Consider the following 24104-nt stretch of genomic DNA (forward strand, 5'->3'; position numbering starts at 1 on the left):
GGAATTTCTGCATCATATACACACACTAAAAGGCTGCATAAAACTCTTTACACAACATCCCTTTTTGACATGTTAAGGCTTTAATATGAGACCATCAAGCAGCTGCAGGCGGGCTCTGAATGTAAACCGCCAAACTATCGTTTCTATCGTGGGGTTGGGGTTGCTTTGAGTTGCTTATTTGTTTTCATTATTTTATTATTATTTTATCACATCATTCTGTTTTGAAAAAAAAAAAAAAAAAAAAATATATATATATATATATATATATATATATATATATATATATATATATATATATATATATATATATATATACAGTGGTGTGAAAAAGTGTTTGCCCCCTTCCTGATTTCTTATTTTTTTGCATGTTTGTCACACTTAAATGTTTCAGATCATCAAACAAGTTTAAATATTAGTCAGAGATAACACAAGTAAACACAAAATGCAGTTTTTAAATGAAGGTTGTTATTATTAAGGGAAAACAAAACCCAAACCTACATGACCCTATGTGAAAAAGTGATTGCCCCCTAAACCTAATAACTGGTTGGGCCACCCTTAGCAGCAACAACTGCAATCAAGCATTTGTGATAACTTGCAATGAGTCTTTTACAGCACTGTGGAGGAATTTTGGCTCACTCATCTTTGCAGAATTGTTGTAATTCAGCCACATTGGTGGGTTTTCGAGCATGAACTGCCTTTTTAAGGTCATGCCACAGCATCTCAATAGGATTCAGGTCAGGACTTTGACTAGGCCACTCCAAAGTCTTCATTTTGTTTTTCTTCAGCCATTCAGAGGTGGACTTGCTGGTGTGTTTTGGATCATTGTCCTGCTGCAGAACCCAAGTTTGCTTCAGCTTGAGGTCACGAACAGATGGCCGGACATTCTCCTTCAGGATTTTTTGGTGGACAGCAGAATTCATGGTTCCATTTATCACAGCAAGTCTTCCAGGTCCTGAAGCAGCAAAACAGCCCCAGACCATCACACTACCACCACCATATTTTACTGTTGGTATGATGTTCTTTTTCTGAAATGCGGTGTTACTTTTACGCCAGATGTAATGGGACACACACCTTCCAAAAAGTTCAACTTTTGTCTCATCAGTCCACAGAGTATTTTCCCAAAAGTCTTGGGGATCATCAAGATGTTTTCTGGCAAAAATGAGACGAGCCTTAATGTTCTTTTTGCTCAGCAGTGGTTTTCGTCTTGGAACTCTGCCATGCAGGCCATTTTTGCCCAGTCTCTTTCTTATGGTGGAGTCATGAACACTGACCTTAACTGAGGCAAGTGAGGCCTGCAGTTCTTTGGATGTTGTTGTGGGGTCTTTTGTGAACTCTTGGATGAGTCGTCGCTGCGCTCTTGGGGTAATTTTGGTCGGCCGGCCACTCCTGGGAAGGTTCACCACTGTTCCATGTTTTCGCCATTTGTGGATAATGGCTCTCACTGTGGTTCTCTGGAGTCCCAAAGCTTTAGAAATGGCTTTATAACCTTTTCCAGACTGATAGATCTCAATTACTTTCTTTCTCATTTGTTCCTGAATTTCTTTGGATCTTGGCATGATGTCTAGCTTTTGAAGATCTTTTGGTCTACTTCACTTTGTCAGGCAGGTCCTATTTAAGTGATTTCTTGATTGAGAACAGGTGTGGCAGTAATCAGGCCTGGGTGTGGCTAGAGAAATTGAACTCAGGTGTGATAAACCACAGTTAAGTTATGTTTTAACAGGTGGGGCAAACACTTTTTTACACAGGGCCATGTAGGTTTGGATTTTGTTTTCCCTTAATAATAACAACCTTCATTTAAAAACTGCATTTTGTGTTTACTTGTGTTATCTTTGACTAATATTTAAACTTGTTTGATGATCTGAAACATTTAAGTGTGTCAAACATGCAAAAAAAATAAGAAATCAGGAAGGGGGCAAACACTTTTTCACACCACTGTATATATATATATATATAAATGAAATTATGTGATTGAACAAAGCTATGATTGAAAATCAGGGTTATTCCACCAAATATCGATCGCTGAACCCTTCGTAATTTAAAACATTAGTATTGTGTTGTTTAAAAATGAAAATGAACTTGTTTTCTTTGCATTATTCGAGGTCTGAAAACACTTAATCTTTTTTGTTATTTTGACCAGTTGTAATTTTCTGCAAATAAATGCTCTAAATGACAATATTTTTATTTGGAATTTGGGAGAAATGTTGTCAGTAGTTTATAGAACAAAACAAAAATGTTCATTTTACTCAAACACATACCTATAAATAGTAAACCCAGAGAAACTGAACATTTGGAGTGGTATCTTAATTTTTCCAGATATACTTAAATACATATTTATTTTAGTCAGGTTGATGAAGGTTTGATGAAGTGTTTTTGTTCAGTGATTAATCTGATAATCAACAAGATTTATAGTAGATTATGATCACAGAATGGCTGGATGTCTGAGTTGTGTCCAGAGAATAGCATATGATTTATAGAAAATTGGGCACGTATTGGAGATAGACCTGAACTGCTAAAAACAGACGGACTCTGTCCCTCCAGGAAAGGCACCGCTCTCCTCTCTAGTAATTTGGCTCATAGTCTTAATACCAGACAGACTGGCTAATGCACCATCCGCTAGCTGCCTTGAGACATCACACATGTCATATAAACTGCAAAACAGAGACTGTATCTCCTAGATATCATAAAGAGACTGTGTCCGTTGCACTAACTAATAAACACAAAACCCTAAGTCTTTCGGGAAAAAAATAAATAAATAATTGATTGATGTCAAAATAGAACATTTTTTTGAAGTGCTTAATGTGACATCATCCGATATAAGTAAAAATCTCAGTTTTTTGCTACTGTATACAGACCCCCAGGGCCCTATACAGACTTCCGTAAAGAATTTGCAGGTTTTCTGTCAAATCTAGAAGTTACTGTGGATAGAGATTTGATTGTTGGTGACTAAACATTCAAATAGATAATGAAAATGACATATTGGGAACAGGGCCCAATCATTGCCATAATCAATAAATAAATAAAGCAATTCTTGCGTAGAGCGATGACATCTCAGTTCATTACCATGTCTCTTGTATGCTGTGCTTAGAAGGTCACTCAATCAACAACATGTTATAAATCAGGTAGAACTATTCTTTCAACCACTAAAGATAGCTTCACTAATAATCTTTCAGATCTATCTCAAATATACCAAAAAGTTCAGAAGAACTTGATGTAGTCTCAGAAAATGTGGATACAATCTTCTCTTGCACTCTAGATATTGTCACCTCCTTTGATTGAAGAAAAAGAGAAAAGCCCTGCACCATGGTAAAATGTTAATACTCGTGATTTTAAGCTCTGTAAAATGGAGCACATGTGGTAGAGTACAAATGTAAAGGTATTTCACAGTGTATGGAGGGATACTGTCACTAACTTGTGTTATGAAATAATCTCCTCTATTAGCTTTTGAGACAGCTTATTTTTAATTGTATTTTTTGCATAGAAATACATTTTTTGCTTACAACGCTAAACTTACATTTTAAAACTTAAATATGTGCCATTGCAGATTGATGACTTAATTTTGTTTTAAAACAATTACTTGTCTAGCCTTACATATTTAAGAAACAGCTACGTGCAGTAGGGGTTGAATAATTATGACATGGCTGTATTTTTAAAAAATCCTGCCATTTAGAAATATTAGGTTATATATTCACACTATGACTTTGAATGTGTCACTCAACTGTTATAGATGTAAAGTTTAAAAATTCTGGGTCATCAGAAAAGCTTACCTTATCCTTATCCTTACAGTCCTGGGGGGGTTGAATAATTTTAATTGCAACTGTACATCATGACAATTTCTTGGATAGGCTTGAGAATTATATTGCCATTTTTGGACTGGCATTAGCATGGTTTAAGTACTAATATTTTACTGTTACCACTTTGTTTGTGTTTGTGTCAGATCAAGCACAAGTTAAGTGCCGCAGGGCTCAGTATTAGGTCCTGTCAGATCTAGTAAGGCATTTACTATCAGAACTAATGCATTTACTCAGTAATGGAGGTTTCTTCTTGTATTCTTGCAACTCCAGCAACACTTACCAGATGTAAAACGAAATATCAAAATATCGAAATATAAAAAAATATATAATAATAAAAAATAAAAAATAAAAAAGCTGATAAATATAACATTTGTCAAGGGGACCTTTAATCTTTAATAGAGCCTAATAATGGACAAAAACAGTTTCATGGGTATTAAGATTAAGATTATATATATGTATACCTGTCTCACTACCAAAATAGTTAATGGTACTGTGTATTTTTTTATGAATCTGTCTTTTGTCATAAATTCATCAGAAATTATACTTACTTTTTTACTTTTTTGCATAATTCAAATTTAACTCAAATAATAATTTTCTGATTACTTTTCAACATACACTCTAAACATGCAGTTATTTGTTCAGATGTCTAATAAAATCTTCTGGCTCCACCTAGAGGCAAATATGAGATCATGTCTGTAAATGTCTTTTTTATTACAATTTTTGAAAGTCAAATACTGTCATACAATGCAGGATCGATGTTACAGTATGCAGCTTCTGTTAACATCACCTGAATTTAAGTCTGATTTACACTTTATATAATAAATTAAGGAATGAATCAACATGAAAGAGCTGCTTTAAGGAAAAAGTTACAGTTGAATGATGGTTAAATGACCCCAGCGTTCCTCCAGTTTCCCCTATTTTGGTCTGATTGAACGGAAGTAGATAACCTGCTTCAAAATGTTTACTCATTGTTCATCTGGTGCTGTTAAACTTTCCTCAACAGCTTTTTCTGAAGTTTGATTGTCAACTGCTGTCCATGGTGCTGAATCTACAGCTGTGTGTTAAAGTGACAGGACAATATTTCTCAATCTGCTCCCACAGCTTCAGTGCATATTTAACATGATATAATTCAGATCATTGAGTCTCTAATAATGAACTGATGAATCAGGTGTGTTAGATAAGAGAGAGTGCAGTGCTGTGGGATTCCAGCAAAAATCCTGAGAAAAACAATTTTCATGATAAACTGTGAAGATTTCTTAATTATTATTATTTTGTATTCATAAAAAATATTATATTTTATTATTTATTTATTGTTTCAAAATGTTAATTTTAGAATGTGTATTGCATTTATTGCACTTATAAATATGAACAAGTGCAATACATTGTCTTTATTGTGTCCGATGCATTTCTGAGTCAAATATTTTGGCAGGAGGATGTAAGCATGATTTTCTCATTAAAACAGCTTCTGTTGAACTTGCTTTAGTCCTCCAACCACAAGTCACCCAATCAGAATGCATTATTGTAAACAGGTCAGGGTCCTGCTCTAATCAGTGATGACTGGCCAGGACATTATTTGAGGCTGCGCGAAGCATGTGAGTCTTGTTGTTTTATAAATCGCAAGGACGTACACAGGGGGACGTACACAAGGGTTTGGCTACAATGGCCCGAGCCACTTCCTCTTTGCCCTCCTGTGTTGAGTTGCCTCTGTGGAGAAAGTAATTTTATTTTCATATATTCATTTTGCAGATGCTTTTTATCCAAAACGTTAAAGTGATTTTTATATGATGAATAGTACACTATTGTCTGTGTGATTTTTTTTATTATTATTTAAAATGCAGCTCAAAGTCATCTTAAAATGAAACATACAGATTATTTAAGGGGTCATGAAACAGTCAGCCAGTTGTTATCTCAAAATAAACTCTGACAGGGTGATAAGGACAACCAATGTTAGGCTTATTACATGGCTACTAATGAAAAAGATAAATATATAGAGATAAAATATTGATTTACATTAAAATTATGAAATTATGTGAAAAGAAAGAAATCTCTGAACAGCTGAATTCCACCTCCGGTTTGAGTTGGAGTTCTATTGATGTTTATTCTGTAAAAATGACCATCTGACTTCTCATAATCCATCTTATTTTAAGGCTACATACCATATAAACAAATAAATGGACATGCAACATTGATTGTTGAAATTATTTTATTAGCTTACTTGTAGAGATCGCTCAGTGATCCGAGAAGCAGGAAATATGATTCACAATACCTGATGGATGGTCTGAGATTTGTATGTGCGGTTGTTACAGAGAGAGATATCAGACAGTTAGATTGTGCCACTGACCAATCAGAATCCAGAGATTATTCCAGAGAGCCGTGTAAGAAGTAAAGAGAGAGTAATAAAACAGTATCTCTGTCGGTTTCTACCAGTAAAGGCTTTTACCCAAATTTCACATTCAACAGGCACACATACTAGAGAAAGACTATTGAAGGAAATACACTTGTGTGTGATTTGTGCATAGTTTACAAGGATGTAAAAACATTTTTAATGATGTAAAACGTATCAAATATGCATAAATGACTGTCTTTTACAGACACTTGAGTACTGTACAGAGCTGTCTTACATGTTCAATCACAACAGCTAGAGGTCGCTGTTTCTCTGTGATGAATATTGAGTGAATGGTGATGGTGGGAGGGGCCAGTAAATCTGATCATTACTGATAAAGAGCTGAATAAAGAGGAAGTAACTAAAGCAGACAGATGTAGAGACAGAGAGATACACACAGAGAACATTCAGCATAAAGAAGACAGACATCCTGTGAGGAGAATCAGAGCTGCTGTGAAGCTGAACTCAACTCACAATGAAGATCTTCATCATCTTCACATTCTACTTCATCTCAGGTCAATACACTTCTCTTGCACTACTGCACAAATCATGATGTATTTTATTTGTCAATCTGATCAGATTGTATGATTCAGTATAAAGTAATAACCAATATTTTAATTGTTTATGTGTTTTCTTGAAATAAAAATGGAACCACTTGGTCCTGCATATGCCATAATCAGTGCTGGGTACATTACAGTCTTTGTACTTTGTACTTTGGTATTGTAATCCGTTACTGATTATAAATTACATGATTAAACATTTTAATCAGTTACGTTTTCTCTAAGAATAAAATGTTTAACTTTCTTGTTACTCTTGGATTACCTCTGACCTAACTTTTTTATATTTTGTCACATGCATTTGATCAGGTTTATCTTGTATATTATACCATTTTGACATAATGTTTCTTAAATGCATTAAATAAAACTTAATTATGAGAATTATGAGAATTGATATTATATTTTTGTGTTTTACTTGCTATTTGTCTATTCATGAGTGAAATAACAAAAATATTTAAAGGGTCATGAAACACAAAAACACATTTTAACTGAAAAGAATAATTCACATCATCAACACATACCTATTTAGAAAATGAATAACTAGTAAGTTTCTAGAATTATGGACAGGTTATCCAGGGAAATCGGTTCAGTATTTCTGTGTGAATTAGATTGTGAATCTGAAATGACGAGTATTTGGGCACTTTGATGCGTTTAATGGACAAAACCTTTCCAAAGACATAGAGACACGGTTCTATGACACACAGAGTAATAATTCAAAAAATAATTCAAATGTGTTCATCAGGAGCTGGTTAGATATGCAATGTAAAGTTGAGAAAGTGTGCAAACAAACGTCCAAATGCTTTTTTTATATTTGACGTGGAATCGTTTGCAGTGGACAGGATATTAAGTTTTGGAAGGCAGAGTTCACATTGCACAATAATGTTTATGCCCTGTGTCTCCTTAAAACTGAAATGATTTGTATAAAGCCAGTGGTAAAACGCTGAGTGAGAATTGTAGACACCTGGCTAGCGTCTAGTATCAGGTCTGTGTGTGCAATTCCACAAAACTCTCCATCCTCTCCCCCTCTCTTCCAAAAACACTAGAATGCATATCATGGTAGACTGATTTAGAAATGAAAAAATGAAAAGATTAAAAATAAAATAGTAGAGGATCAATAAATTGAACAATTTACCGTTGTTGCTTTATTAATCATTATTGATACTTAATCAGTAAATTAATTAATAATGTAATTCATACAAAAGTAACTGTAATCTGATTACAAGTATTTTAAAATGTAATGTGATCTGATCACAACTACTTGATTTTTGTAATTTGATTGCGTAATCCAGATTATATATAGGCAAAAAAATTTTTTAATAACGATACAAACTTTGATGAACTTGTTTTCAGCTTGTTCATTTGCTACCATGATCTAATAAATGAAGTTAATAAATGTAAGTTTGGGAGGACCACGGCCATCTGATCTTCCAATGAATTACCAGTATATAAAAGCAACCTCTTACCTCATCATAATGTCAGCTCTCCCAGCACCGACCTTTCCGCAATGGCACCATGTCCGACATACTGGAAATCCAGTTCTTTCCTTCGTATGATGAACTCTCGAGTCATCCAGAGACACCTATGCATCCACTGTAAACCAGACCGGTTTCCCCCTCCTTCATTCTAGGATCACCTTCACCAGATGAATGTCCAGGATGACTAAGTCCTCGCACACCATCCCAGCATAACAAACACTGCTCAAGAGGTCCACGCTCCCCACCTCCTTCGTGATCTCCTCAACATACAAGCATTCCGCACGTGCCCACATTACAAACACCATCAACATCACAATCATCTCTTTCTCCAACCGAAAGCCTTGCAATTTCTCCCATGGCAAATTGCTCCATTAACGATCTTTGTCAAGCCCTCTATAAATCCGGCATCCATTTCTCACAAAGAACCAATAAAGCACAACTATAAAAGCTTTATTCACACCATAAACAAACGAAACGAAGAAATCTCTGCAAGGCTTCCAAGCAAACCAAGCATCTCTCTCCATCTTCTTAAGCCCACAATCCACCTCTTCATCAGCCAGTAGGACTCGAGGTAGTTGCCAGCACTTCCTCATCCGCCTCTCTAAACGGCCGGCAGACTACAGCGGCCACACGCTATCCCCCCGCTTCGTCACTAAAAATCCCCCCTCCCTCTTCTCAAAAGGCACTGGCCACATCGGTTTCAGCCCTCTCTCCTGTTCCTCTGTTCTATCCTGTTCCTCCAATCATGGACCCTCCCATCTGGATGCAATGTGGGCTCTCCCGTTCGAATCGCAGCATGGGCCCTCCATTCCAAATACAATGCAAACTCTACGTTTTTTATAACTCGTGGGTTCCCCATTTCGGATCGCAGTGTGAGCTCCCCATTGGGAATGCAGAGTGAGCACTCCCTTTCTGAAACGCTGAGTGATCCTTTTGTGATTAAATCATAGGGATCTCCCATTCGGATTGCAGTGTGTACTCTCCCCATCCGAGCAACTCATGACAACCAAACCAGTTTTACCATTCATGCAAAGATTATAGGGGCACGCAAACTAGTGAAATTAAGTTAATAAACGTAAGTTTGGGAGGAGCAGGCTCATCTAATCTTCCAATTAATTACCAGTATATAAAAGCAACCTCTTATCTTGTCATAGGGTCAGCTCTCCCAGCAACTCACCTCCCCTACTCCTCCTTTTACATCGGCTCCATCCTCACTAGTCTGGGGTGGTGTAACAGTTAAAGGATGGGCAAGGAGGAGGCGGGAACCAGCTGAACAGTCAACATAAAGTTTAATGTAAAACTCAACTTAAACAAACATAAACAAACAGCAGACACACACAACGCGGAGAGATGAGGGGAGGCATGGGGAGAGGGAAAGGGCAAGCAAGAGACACAGAGAGAGAGAGAGAGAGAGAGAGAGAGAGAGAGAGAGAGAGAGAAGAAATTGCTCGCCGGCTCCCGGATGCGCTGTCGCCCAATCCTCAACCGCTCCTCCGCCCTCTGGCAGATGCCAGCTCGCCCCTCCCCCAGCGGACGGCAGTGAGTCCTCCGGCCCCTGGTGGATGGAACCACTCCTCCCCTTCTTCAGTGGACGGCAGCATTTGCTCCAGCTCTTGGCGGTTGGCAGCGACCCCTCCATCCCCAGGCAGACAGCTGCGGCGGCTCCCCTGGTGGATGGCAGCGGTGAAGACTGCGCAACAGCGCATCCCTCCTCCATCCCGGGTTTCAGCACCACTGTAACAGGTAAAGGACAGGCAAGGAGTAAAACCAACATAAACAAACACACACACATGCCGCTCGGCCGCATGCGTCTCTCTCTCTCTCTCTCTCGAACTGGTGCCTCCGGCTCCCCTTTATCTCGCTCTCCCACTGATCAGCTGATTCAGTGCCAGCCATGCACCATCAAGGCTGGGCCATGCCCTCCTCCTTGTCACAGGGTGTTATAAATTTGCTTGAGTTTCGAGTCACCTCCTCGAGCTCCTCCATTGCGGACAGCAAGCCAAACCAGTTTTACCATTCACGCAAAGATTATAGGGGCATGTGAACTCATGAAATAGGGTTTAATCCATGAATTACACTACTTAATTAAATATTTGTTTAAAAAAAATAATTTCAGAAATTAAGACATTCTCCTTGCACATGCACGCAGCAATCGGCCGCAGCAACTCGCACAATGTGGCCGTAGCCACAGATCTAGAGTCAGCTTTTCCCTCTTCTCTGGTAATTAAGGTTTGGACTTGCGGTGGGAAACTGATCCTAGATCATAATTTATGAGCAGCATCATTCCTGAGCAGTAATCAGAATTCTCTATCGATATTCACTCACATACACATCAAGCCTGTGGATAGTGGGAGGCTAAGCTTTCCCCAGACTTACGCATGCTCAACCTATGACTGCAAAGTTATGCTACTCATTAATGGAGTTTCTGTTAATAGTATGAATCTGATTGACAGGTTCAGTGAGATGCTTTGATGTTACTGGATATTCTGGAGGAAGTGTTCTTGTTAATTCCTGGAAGCTTTGGTGCAATTACTGTTTTAATTACATGGCGAAACATGACCCATGGACAAACATAATAAATGATATGAAACATAATCAATGGTCTAAAGAAGGAAGATTCACTCTGTACCGTGACAAATATGGAAACCTCATGATCTTCATCAAAGAACTGAACACAACAGATGCCGGAAGATACCGGATTGGAGTTCATGGCCGATGGTTTATCGAAATGACTTTGAATGTGAAACAAGGTAAGACATTTTGTGAAGTGTTTAATGGAGTTATTGACCTTTTGAAAGCATCTAAATACTGGATGTAATTATTTTGTATGTATAAAATATATACTGTATATATGACAGATTCATGTTGTGGGGTGTCAAAGAGAGTGATGGTGAATAGTGGAGAAACTGCCAACTTCAGCTGTGAATATTCACAAGACTACAAGAATGATGAAAAGATAATTTATAAAGAAGGAAGGAACTCCACTGAGATGATCTCCAGCACATGGGATAAGAAAGAAAAATTCAGTATTTCTGATGACAGATATAAGAATCTCTTCAGTGTGACATCAGCTGCTGTGACACCAGATGATGGAGGAGTTTATTTATGTGGAGTTCAGGTCTACAGACACTCATACAGTTACTCCGTTATTACTACAACTGCTCATCTACACATTATGAGTGAGTAGAACAAATTCTCAATAAAAGTTCACAGAACCTGTGTTTGCAGCAGATTTTATGACGCATAATGTGACATTTATCATTGTCAGATAAAGTGGGTTCATATAGGGTGACCGGTTACTCAGGAGGTCAGATCATCATCAAGTGTGAACACCCTCAGTACAAAACCAACCCAAAATATATCTGTAAAGAATCAGATGGATGTTCTGAGAGGAAGTATCCAGGAGTTGAGAATAAATGGATGGAAGATGGAGATGTTTCTTTATATGATGACACCAGAGGAGGAGTCTTGATGGTGTTCTTTAGAGATCTGAATGCTGGAGATGCTGGAACATACAGGTGTGGAGTCAATGTATCTCAGTATATGGAGTCGTTTACTGAAGTAACACTGGATGTTAAAGAGGGTGAGGAATTTTAAATACTTATTAATCATGCATATTTGAAATGTTAAATCTAATTTTAGGCATTGTATGATTGATACAGTTAATTCGGAAAGAATTCAGACCACTTCACAATTTGTTATGGTGTAGCCTTATGCTAAAATCATTTTAAATAATTTCCCCCTCATCAATCTACACTCATGCCCCATACTGACAGTGGAAACATGATTTTCAACATTTCTGCAAATGTGTTCAAATATATATATATATATATACTGCATTGACATAAGTCTTCAGATACCTTGATATGACACTTGAAGTTTAGCTCAGGTGCATCCCATTTTTCTTTGAGATCTTTCTACTCCTTGACTGGAGTCTACTTGTTCTAAAATTGGATTGACAATGCATATAAGAACAAAAGCCAAGCCATGAGGTTGAAGGAACTGCCTGCAGCACTCATGATTGTTTTGAAGCAAAGATCTGGAGAAGGCTACAAAAAGTTCTCAAGAGCATAGAGGCCTTTGAGAAGTTTGGAATAACTAGGACTCTGTGTCTCTGTGAAGGTGTTACTGTTGCCTGGACCATGAAACTCCGCCCCCACTGACAAATGAATTATAATAAAACAGGCTGTTTTCTCGTTTTTGCATATTTCTTTTTAAATGAAAATCCACAAATTCAAAGCATAATTTTGTTTTTCCATTTAAAAAAAGCAAAACAAAACAAAAAAACAAATGAACTTACAATGATCATAAAGACGGTTCAGGGTCTCTGCTTAGTTTGATTGTGAAGACTGTGAGCTGTACAGGAAACCCACAGTGTGCCCACATGAGACTGAACAAACAGAAACATGCACAGAAAGTCTTGTGGTCGGTGGACATATAGCATGAAGTGCCAAATAAGGAATAAGAATATAAACAGACCATTAAAAAACAACAAACATCTCTTTGAAAATGCTGCAGCTCAGATATCTTTCAGGACGTATGGTACAATAATGTTAATTTAATGTTTGACCATAATATTGTATGACTAGTATTTTATTCTGTGATCACGCTGTTTTCTTTTGCAGATTTCTCCATGAATATCATCATTTATGTTTGTGTTCTACTGCTGATTAAAACATTAACACTGATGTTTAATGTTGGACAAATCAAGAGACAAAGATGATGCCCTTCTTCACACACCCACTTCCTTTTCTCTAGACACTGTGTCTTTCATCTTCATTATCTAACTTCAATCTGACGTCTCTTAGTGAAACCAGCCCACCTGCCATACAAGAATCAAAATCAGTGTCACTGTCGGAGGTGTGGCCTTGTGTCAGCTTGGCTACACTGAAGTAGTATGTGATACACTAAAGTTCTTTTACACTTACCCCCAAACCCTTCTTATATACACCATCCTACACCACACAGAAGAGTAACAGCATGAAATGCTTCTACTTGTGGTTTTCTTCTGCTCTTATGTGAAGGTTACAGTAAACTAACAAGCCCTTCATGCATTTTTGCAACCAAGAACTACTTCAATCAGGTGTGATAAACAGGAAATGGTTTACTTTAAGAATGGAAATAAAAGTTTGCACTCCAAAGACAATGTGGCGGATGTAGTAAACTACATGAAAAAATACAAATATAATATTGGAGTCGCTGAATTATTTTCATTATTTAAAATTTAAATATCGTTTTAATATAATGGTTTTTGTTTTGTACAAGATTTTCTTTCATCTTCAATGTAATCTTATAATCATTCATTGTAAGTTATTTGTTTTGAATTGTAGTTGTTGAATTAGCATTTTTATTTGACAGTAAATACACTCTGAAGTCCACTGAATATTGTTTTTGTAATTTGTATGTAAATTCTGATGGCAGAAGTGACTGTATCACGACTGAAAACATTTGAGATTCTCCCACTGCATTCAGATCAGTTTAAAATAATCATGTTAATTACCGGATCAGATTTCACAAATCACGTGCTTCGCAACTTTGTTTGTCAAAACGTTCAAAGATTCACTACATGTGTTGCATTGTGATAAGCTTGTATACAATCGTGGAAGTACCAGTTGTTGTCTAGTGGTAGGAAATTGCTCATCAGCATTTCTGCATTACAATTAACAGCAAACAATGCATATTGCTGCTCTAATAGAAGAACTAATCCAATGAAATCAAGAGTGTATTACAGTTATATTAACATGTTTTTTTATCTATTTTTTTATTTTTTTATTATTCATTTTGGCAACATTACTGCGAAAGTATTTGTATTAATATGGGTTAACTGTAAATTATTAATAATTTTAATTATTGATAGGATTATGCAGTTTTTTGAGGCAATGGGGCTTTATCTCACATTTAAAAATATAATTCACATGTGAAATTCTCAAAGTTTCATTACTCAAGGCTTCCGTACACAATTCAATTTACTGCCATCTGCTGGTCAAAACATAAAGCACACTAAATCATTCTGTGTCCTTTGACAACATTATATTTGATTTTGAAGAAATATGGTCAATGCTATTTTGTTGTTTGCACCGTTCAACATATTTGAAATAATGTTAAATAATGTGATGGGTTAATAGACTAACTGTTCATTCAAAAGTAGAGATTAGTAAATAAATGTTCTTGGGGTCTGGGCTGTAACATATTAATAGCAGGTAATTGGAGGTATTTATGTAACTTTATTGAGATAAAAACCTGTGCTGGATTAGTGCTTCTTTTGAATCAAATACCAAACATTCAGTCTAATGAATAGACCAAGTGGTTTTTGCTAAACAAATCAAGCTCTGATACACACTGCAATGAGAAACATGCTTTTATTTGACACAAGCTTTGAAGCTTCAGTATCATACATGACCTCACTGCTGGTAATCATATGATTGACATTCCTGGTCTGCATTTTGTTGCATTTATCATAATTTACTCTTTTACTGTATCTTAAAGTATTTTTGCTTTATCTTATTCACTACTTACCCATTTCACATGAGTATTACACAATCTATGCACACCTTTTATCAGGAGTTCAATAAAATAAATGGCAAAACATTGTTTATCTTTGCAGGGCTTTTGCACAAACAGTGCTCACTCGTCTGCATGGTTTATACGCTTCGCAAAAGCATTATTATCCTTTGCTTACATATAGCACAAACAATGCTCACCCTTCTGCAAGGGCCGGATGCATCACACAGCATTGTTTAGGCTTCTGCAAGGGTATTGCACATACAATGCTCACACTTCTGCAAGAGCTAGATGCATCATATCAGCATAGTTGATCCTTCTGCAAGAGTACTGTATAAACAATGAGTTTACTGGTGTATCTAAGCGCTGAACTGTAGAACTATTTTACCACTATATTCAAAATAATTCTAATGTATCTAATTATCTATTCTAATTAATTCTAAGAGTTTTTATGGTAGAATTATTTTTCTTCAGCTGTCCAAATATTGTCTGTTATCACAAAGTTCATTTTGCACGCAGTCTGATTGCTTGTAAAGATCTCACATTGAGAAAAATGTACTCTAGTCTCACTAAATAGAATATTGGTACTGTGTCTATGCATCAGACAAAAATTTCAAGTTATACTGTAAACTTATGACCTCCTGGTCATGACCTCTGTGCATAATTCTGATTTCCGAATTCTGATCACTTTTCAGCATCCACACTGAGCACGCAGATCTTTGTTTAGATGTCTTATTCAATATTCTGGCTCCACCTGGAGGCAAATATAAGTTAATGTTTGCTAAATGTCTTGCCTTTGTTTATATTATGTTTTGTCAAATACTGCATCATAAAATGCATGATTTACGTTTTGGTAGGCAGCTTCCGTTTTCATTAATTGAATTCAACACTTATTTACACTTTACATAAATATGAAAAGAAGTCATGAATGAATGAATCAGGAGGAATGAGGTGCTTTAAAAATAACAGTTGAAGGATGGTTAAATGACCCCAGCAGTATGGCTGAGTTTAGATCTGAAAAGACTGAATAGATAAACAACTTCCAACTTACTTACTCTTTGTTGATTTTGTGCTGTTAAACTTTCCTCAACAGTTTTCCTGAAGTTTGACTGTCAGTTGCTGTCCATGGTGCTGAATCCACAGCTGTGTGTTAAAGTGACAGGACAGTATTTCTCAATCTGCTCCCACAGCTTCAGTGCATATTTAACATGATATAATTCAGATCATTGAGTCTCTAATAATGAACTGATGTGTGGTATCTGGTATGCATTTCCAGCAAGTGTGACAGAGTTCCTCTGTCATTAACCATAAACATAAGCTTACAAATTTTCACACACCCATATGTTGTATAGCAGAATGACATGCTATTGTCAGATCATTTTCTCATTTATAGTAAAAGAGTAAGTAGATCATTCACTTGTTGTTGCTGTGTGTTGTATTGAAGAGGCGATAATAAAATATGCTTTTTACTTTGCCAAAAGTGTGATGATGCAGTATTTATTTATTTTTTCTCCATGTAAACCTCAATTCATATTTAACTGCAAAATCTCCAAAGTTGCCTTCATTTATTTTTTATACTGTATGTTTCAGTTTCATTAGCCGTACTGAACACAAGATCTGTGTGTTACTGAACTGTGTGCTACTATACACCATAAAGAAAAAGAGAATATTCTCTGACAAGAAATGAGAAAATAATGTTATATGTAACAATGTTTGTTATTTTGATAAGATGAAACAAGATGCAGTTTTGGTGCAATGAAAGCTGAAGATGCATTAAAAGTGCAGCTGTATTTGTGCTCTCTATTTCACTCTCTCTCCTGGTTGTGTAAAGTTTGTGGTAGCTGTGACAGATGGAGCTGAGCGTTTCAGCACCTGCCCTCTCATTCATTCAGCCTGTGCAACAGTGTATGATGAAACAATGGCAAAATGTGATAAACTGTAAAAATATATGCACAGAAATCCAAGGTGTTCATGAAAATAATCATTAAATATAATAATATGATGACACATATTGCCAGCCTGCATTATAAAGCAGCATAAATTAGCATTTTTTGTATCTGTAAAATAGCTGGAAGTGGCTTAAACCAGAAGAGGTCCACATTCCTGGTGAATATTGGTTCCCCCTATTGTCACTGATGATTGACTAGATAATCTTAGGCTGTGCAGAGTGTGATAGTCATAAAGTTTTTAACACGCTGTGAATATGAAGGAAAAAAACACACAACAATTTTGCAACTTTAGCTAATTTACAGAAACAGCTCAAGTTCAAACAGTCATCTTATGAACAGTTTATTATTATTATTATTATTATTTTATGAAGAGTCTGGGTATTCAGCCAGGATAATTGAAGTAGGAATCTTTTAGTAAAAACCTTTACCCATGTAATCTGATCTGCTTACGTTATTTGTGAACTGTATTACATGTTCAATCACTTCCGCTAAAGGTCGCTGTTTCTCTTTGATGTATATTGAGTGAATGGTGATGGTGGGAGGGGCCAGTAAATCTGATCATTACTGATAAAGAGCTGAATAAAAAGGAAGTAACTAAAGCAGACAGATGTAGAGACAGACAGATACACACAGAGAACATTCAGCATAAAGAAGACAAACATCCTGTGAGGAGAATCAGAGCTGCTGTGAAGCTGAACTCAACTCACAATGAATATCTTCATCATCTTCACATTCTACCTCATCTCAGGTCAATACACTTCTCTTTCAGTACTGGAAAGATGATGTATAGTTAGCTATTACCATTCCGTTCAGAATGCAGTGATTGATTAGTAATCTTTAATGATGTTTCTGATAACAGTATGAATCTGATTGACAGGTTCAGCAAGAAGCCTTGATGTAACTGGATATTCTGGAGGAAGTGTTCTTGTTGATTCTGGGAGCCGTTGGTCCAATAACCGGAAGTACCTACATAAGCAGCAAAAGGGCAGGCGGAACAATCTTATAGACAATAACTTACCTGATCAACTGAATGAAGGAAGATTCTCTCTGTTTCGTGATACACGTGGAAACTTAATGATATTCATCAGAGAACTAAACACACAGGATTCTGGGAAATATCTTGTTGGAGTTGATGGTTTTTGGTGTACTGAAATGAATCTAAACGTTGTGGAGGGTGAGTCAATTTAAGATCAAAATGTTTTTGTTATGAAGCTTCCTTTTCAAAACTACAAGATATACAGTATACAATACATATATTCTTACATGTGAATGACAGATTCTTGTTGTGGAGTGTCGCAGCGAGTAAATTCCAAAAGTGGGGAAACTCTGTTCTTCAGCTGTGGATATTCATTGATTCATAAGAAAGATGTTAAGATCTTTCTAATAAAAAGGAAAGATTACAGTGACGTGATCTACAACACTGTTGCAGGCAGTAAAAATGAAAGATTCAGTGTTTCTAATAACAAAGAGAAAAACCTCTTCAGTGTGAAAATTAATACAGTGACACCAGGTGATGGAGGAGTCTATTTCTGTGCAGTTCAGGTCAAAGGACTCTCATTTAGTTATTTCATTATTACTACTACTGTCCATCTACACATTATGAGTGAGTAAAACAAACTCTCAGTTAGATATAGTTTAAGTTCATACAGTATGTGTTTGTGGCAGATCTGATGAAGCATAATTGATATTTGTGATTGTCAGATAAAGTGGGTTCATATAGAGTGACCGGTTACTCAGGAGGTCAGATCATCATCAAGTGTGAACACCCTCAGTACAAAACCAACCCAAAATATATCTGTAAAGAATCAGATGAGGGATGTTCTGAGAGGAAGTATCCAGGAGTTGAGGATAAATGGATGGAAAATGGAGATGTTTCTTTATATGATGACACCAGAGGAGGAGTCTTGATGGTGTTCTTTAGAGATCTGAATGCTGGAGATGCTGGAACATACAGGTGTGGAGTCAATGTATCTCAATATACTGACAGAGTTACTCAAGTCACACTGGACGTCAAAGAGGGTGAGAAACTTTAATTATTTACTCTCTAACATGTTTAAAAGTATTTAGTATATTTCAATGTATGTTTTATTTTTTTATGATTCAGAACTGACACAGCAGTTGAATAAATCTATTTATCTTGGTGAGGAAGTGAACATCACCTGTCAGATCCCAGAGGAACATGAAGTCAGTTCAACACACTTTTGTAAAGAGGATGATGATCACATCTGTCAAACTGTCAACACATCTGAAGAGACACAAATGAATTCTTTATCTGAGAGAAATGAAGCAAGAGTTTTTACTGTGAGCATCAGTAATCTGACAGTGAGAGATGCTGGAGTTTACTGGTGTGGAACAGAAACCAGTGAAGAACATCTGACTTTCATCTCTCTGACCACTGAAGTTCATCTCAACCTCATCAGTGAGTAAAACAGACAATTCAATTACTTTAATTTGTACAGTATAAGCATAATAATGTTTCTCTATCTTTCTTTGAAGTGCCTCCAGTATTTGGTCATGAAGGAGAATCTGTTGAGATCATCTGTCCTTATGATCCGATCTATAAATCAAAGTCAAAGTATCTCTGTAAGGGGAAGTGCTCCACTAGAGATAGAAATCCTCTCATTGAGACTGTGAGAGACCAGAATGAGACCAAGACTGACAGATTGACTCTGAATGATGACATCACAGCAAGTGTCTTTACTGTGACCATCACTGGACTGACAGCAGAGGATGCTGGGAAATACTGCTGTGCAATGACATTAGAAAGAGACGTGAATTATCTTTGCACTCATCTGATCATTATCAGGAAACAAGGTGAGGGACATGAACAACTCAATATGAATATTACATGTGCCTGAACTGTGTGGAGTGAAATTGTTGTTCTTTTCAGAGCTGATCTTGAATCAGATCTGAAGGAGACGACATCTCAATCAAGTGCAAACATCATGATGAACATCAGAACTTCTTCTGTAAAGGACATCAAGCCTCAATGTGTGTAAAGGATGGAGATTCATTGGAGAGAATCAGAGATGATGGATTCTCTTTAAGTGATGAAGCATCTACTGGAGTCTTTACTGTAAACATCACTGATCTGAGACAAGAGGATTCTGGGATATACTGGTGTGGATCTGATGTCATCACTAAAGTCATTCTGAACATCAGAAGAGGTGAGATGATTTCACTTCATTTATTTAAGTTGTAATGCATTTGGGACTGATTTAAATATTGTGTTAAAACAAACTACCAATAATTCGATTATTGAAAGCTTTTACAGAGAATAATGATGTAAATTTCATCTAAAATACAGTTTTTCACATGGTTTGATGGTGTATCAAGTCTTAGACTTTCTCTTGGCTGCAAAGTTTCCACTGGAGGTGTTTTGTGTGTTTTCATGATGATCAGAACCGTTTTCACACCAGCTCAAAACCACAGAAAGCAGTAGATGTTTCAGGGTCTCAGTTTTAACTGTGAAGGTTTAACAGACTTATACAGGAAACCACCAGTATGATCAAGAGTGAACAGAGAGAGAGACACACAAATAGAAGATGCAGATCACAGGTTGTGTGCAGTTTTGCAGAAGAGAAATTTTAATGAAAATCATTTACAGAGTAATTCAGCTTCAACAAATAATTAAAGAAAAGCATGAAAACTCTGAAAGCACAGACGATCAAACTTTACCCCTGGTATTTTTTAAATACATTATAATACTTAAAAATTTAATATTATAAAAATATAATATATTATTTATAATCTATTATTTACTGTTAAAACAGCTGTTTGTGTTGAACTAAAAGGGCTGAAAATGTTTTCAGATCAAGAGCTTCTACTGTATGTGTGCTTTAAACAGGAGCTTTTAATTTATATTTAATGTTGACTGTGTAAACTGGATATGAATGTAATAAGTTTGAATATTTGTGTAAATACAGTATTATTTCATTCATGCATATCTATGTTTTCTGTAATTAAAACAGTGAGTTTCATTTTCAGATTTCTCCATGATCATCATCATTTGTGTGTGTGTGAATCTGCTGCTGATTGGAGGATTCACTCTGATTCTTTGTAAATTAAGACACAACAAGAGACAAGGTGACACACACACACACACACACACACACACACACACACACACAGTTGCATTTATTTGTGTCTTCTCTTACTGATGTCTTGATTTTGTTTTTTGTTCATCAGAAATCACCTCAACATCAGACAAGAGAAAGAGAGATACAAATAGAACGGTGAGTTACAGTGTGTGTTTTGTGAAAGGGAGTTAACAGAATTCATATGGTACAATGCATGCACTTATAGTAAATGCTTGTATGTTCTCTTTGTTTGAAATATATATTTTTCTATATGTTTGCCATACTGTATTTATTTCAGTCATCCTGTGCAGACAGCAGACGTGATTCTCTCTCAGATCCTTCATCAGCTCCTCTTTACTCTACTGTACAGTTTCCCTCAAACTCCTCTGATGGGCTCCTGTATGCTGCTGTCAGTTTCCACAAACATGAAGATTCTCTCACTGATGATACAGTCACATTCAGGAAAGAGGAGATTCACAATGATTATGCCACTATCAGATACTGCACAAGACTGAAATGACTCCTCAATGACAGATTCAGAGCTCCACCAGTTGGAAAAAAAAAATAGTTTGATTTGGTTTTCAGTTCAGCACAAGTGTATAAAAAAGTAAAAGTATTTATCTTAGACTCATTTGAAAATGTTTAAAAGTTGTTTGTTATTGTGGCCACAGTGCACTGAAATGCTTCTACTTTTATTTTTCTTATGCATTCTTTGGGTGACATTAACCCGACAAAACCTTTGTGACCTTTGCAACACCGAAACACTTAGGTGTGATAAACAGGAAATGGTTTCTTTGGTGAGAATGGACTTAAAAAGTTTCCACCTCAAAAAAAAAAAAAAAGAAAAAAAAAGGACCATATAAAAAAATAAGATAAAATCAAATGAAAAAATTAAATGTGAATTGCTTCATTGTTTTCATTATTTTATTCGTTATTATTGCTACATTTTATTTGAAGAATGTTATAATTTCTTTGCTGTTTTTCTTCATCCACGAATGTGTTTTCAGTGTAATGGAGTTTCTTTTTTATTCGTTTTTACAGTTTTAAAGCTATATGATAACGATTATCATCTTTTTCGATTTCTAATTTCTTATTTGCATTGTTAAAGTCAGATACATTCTAAATTTCACTGAATATTTTTACGCTTATTTGTGTGTAAATCCCAAAGTCAGAAAAACTCTTTCAGGACTGAAAAGATGGAAGACACTCCTGTTGCATTCAGCATATGAGCACTTGAATCTTGCTTAGAGAATGAGCTTAAAATAAATGTTTCAACAACTGGATCATTTAGAAAGGATTCATAAATCGCAGTGGAGTTGCGTTTTGCCTTCAAATCACCATGTGTAACATTGTGATAGTCCACTATCTCGACATAAGTGCGTAATGCATGGCGGTTAAGCTGCTCTGCACCTTTTTAGGGTTTGCAACTAGGTAAAAAGGAGTGACGTCTTAATTTAGTTTTTATATTTGACGCAACATAAGCGAATAAAATCAAAGCAATTCAAACTACTAAAAATGCTTTGTGACTGTCAACTTTTAGGTATGTACTGTACTACATCAGAATTACTGGAATATATCATCCGAAGTTTAATAAGGAGGGGTTTTTTTCTTCTTCTTTCTTAAATTGTTTTATCTGTTATATTTGCAACACTTTTCAGGTGCTGAGCCACTAAAACGAAACATCAAAATCCCCACAATTGGTGTCGTGGTTTTTGGAAGAATTCAGCGCAAATATTCTATGGAAAAGCACACCTAAATATTCAATTTGACGTAGGTACAAACCTATTTTGATGTACCCTTTTTTCAGACATTGTTCCGACATTGGCTGTTGTGACAATGTTAATTTTGGACCCTGTCGGATTGCTCCCGAAGATCTCATGTGCTTGCCACACTATCAAAATATCTTGCTGGTAATGTGTCTTGGCATCAGATATGATAATGATCTCTTGAGTTACAGGCCTACTTTTTGACCTTCTGGTCATGATGTTTGTGTATATTTCAGACACTTAACTCAGAGTTTGTCATAATAATTCTCTGATCACTGTCATCATTCACACTAAACACGCAGTCATTTGTTTAGATGTCTTATTCAATCTTCTGGTTCCATCTAGAGGAAAATATGAATTAGGCCTAATGTATGCTAAATGTCTTTGTTTTGTTTATATTATCTTTTGTTAAATCCTGCATCATAAACTGCATGATCAATGTTTCGGTATAGGCAGCTTCTGTTTTCATCACCTGAATTCAACACTGATTTACACTTTCTATAATTATGAAATGAAGGAATGAATCAGGAAGAAATGAGCTGTGCTTAAAGAAACATTTTCAATTGAAGGATGGACGGTTAAATGATCCCAGTGGTCCAACTGAGTTTCTCCTTGTTTACATCTGAATGGAAGTAGATGATCAGGTTCCATTTACTCACTCTTTGTCCAGTTTGTGCTAAACTTTACTCAGCAGTTTTCTGAAGTTTGACTGTCAGCTGCTGTCCATGGTGCTGAAATCTGATACGTTATGCTTTCTTGAAATCTGAGTTGTGCACTTAGAGCTGCTGTGATGGCACCATTTGAGTTTGAAGCTGTTCTGTTCACTTAGTCAAAGATTCTTTCTTACGCCGGCATTTTATTTGTCCTTTATTCATACATATATAAACTGATTCTGTTTGTTTCATCAAATGAGGTAATGACATGAAAAGTGCTGCAATAGAAAGTTCAGAATTTGCTTAGGGAAATAGGCTATAGGCTAGTGAGATGAAAGTGAGAGACAGTTAGATAATAATGAAAAAATAGTTAAATAATTGACGTGCATTTATAGAAATGAGTCAATTACGTAACCTCCTTTCTTGCTGTCTTCGCGTGGACGTTGTTAAGTTATCGGTTAACAGACTGTACTGGCGTTAAGGTCTGGTCACATCAAAATCGTGCCATTTTGCGAGACGAACTTTGGATGAAAGGTCTGTTCAGACAGAGATCTAAAGACATGAAACTAAAAACTATTTCACCCCTGTATACAGTAGGCGGCACTGTTGCTGTTCTACTTGTTTCCACTGCAGCCTGATCACACAGTGAAATCGTAAAGAGTAGACAGATTTTTCTTTCATCAAAATCGGTATACGTTGACCGAAAACACTGAACACTGCCCCCAGTGGCCAAAGCGGTAAGTCTTGTAAGGCATATGGGCACATGTGAGCTCCATTTATGTCCAGGAGTGGTCGCCAAAAGCTAGTAGTGAAGCATGTTGTTTTCAGCTTTACAGGACTTTATACAATGAAGAGAAAAGCATATATTTATAGATTCTATCCCCCAACCCAAACCTTACCTTAACCATTAGTGGAGTAAAAAAGTAATGTTAGAGGGAAAAGTGAAACCT

General features: G+C 36.3%; 1 protein-coding gene across 1 annotated transcript in view; it reads left to right on the plus strand.

Annotated features, from left to right (window-relative positions):
• Positions 1–24104, plus strand: part of LOC127444991 (polymeric immunoglobulin receptor-like) — an 84181-nt gene that overhangs the window by 46112 nt on the left and 13965 nt on the right. The window contains exons 9-11 of the mRNA XM_051704687.1: positions 19564–19823; positions 20644–20742; positions 20845–20891. Of these exons, the coding sequence (XP_051560647.1) occupies positions 19564–19823; positions 20644–20742; positions 20845–20891 (406 nt within the window). The remainder of the gene's footprint in view (positions 1–19563; positions 19824–20643; positions 20743–20844; positions 20892–24104) is intronic.

The sequence above is a fragment of the Myxocyprinus asiaticus genome, chromosome 8 (assembly GCF_019703515.2).
Source record: "Myxocyprinus asiaticus isolate MX2 ecotype Aquarium Trade chromosome 8, UBuf_Myxa_2, whole genome shotgun sequence".
NCBI lineage: Eukaryota > Metazoa > Chordata > Actinopteri > Cypriniformes > Catostomidae > Myxocyprinus > Myxocyprinus asiaticus.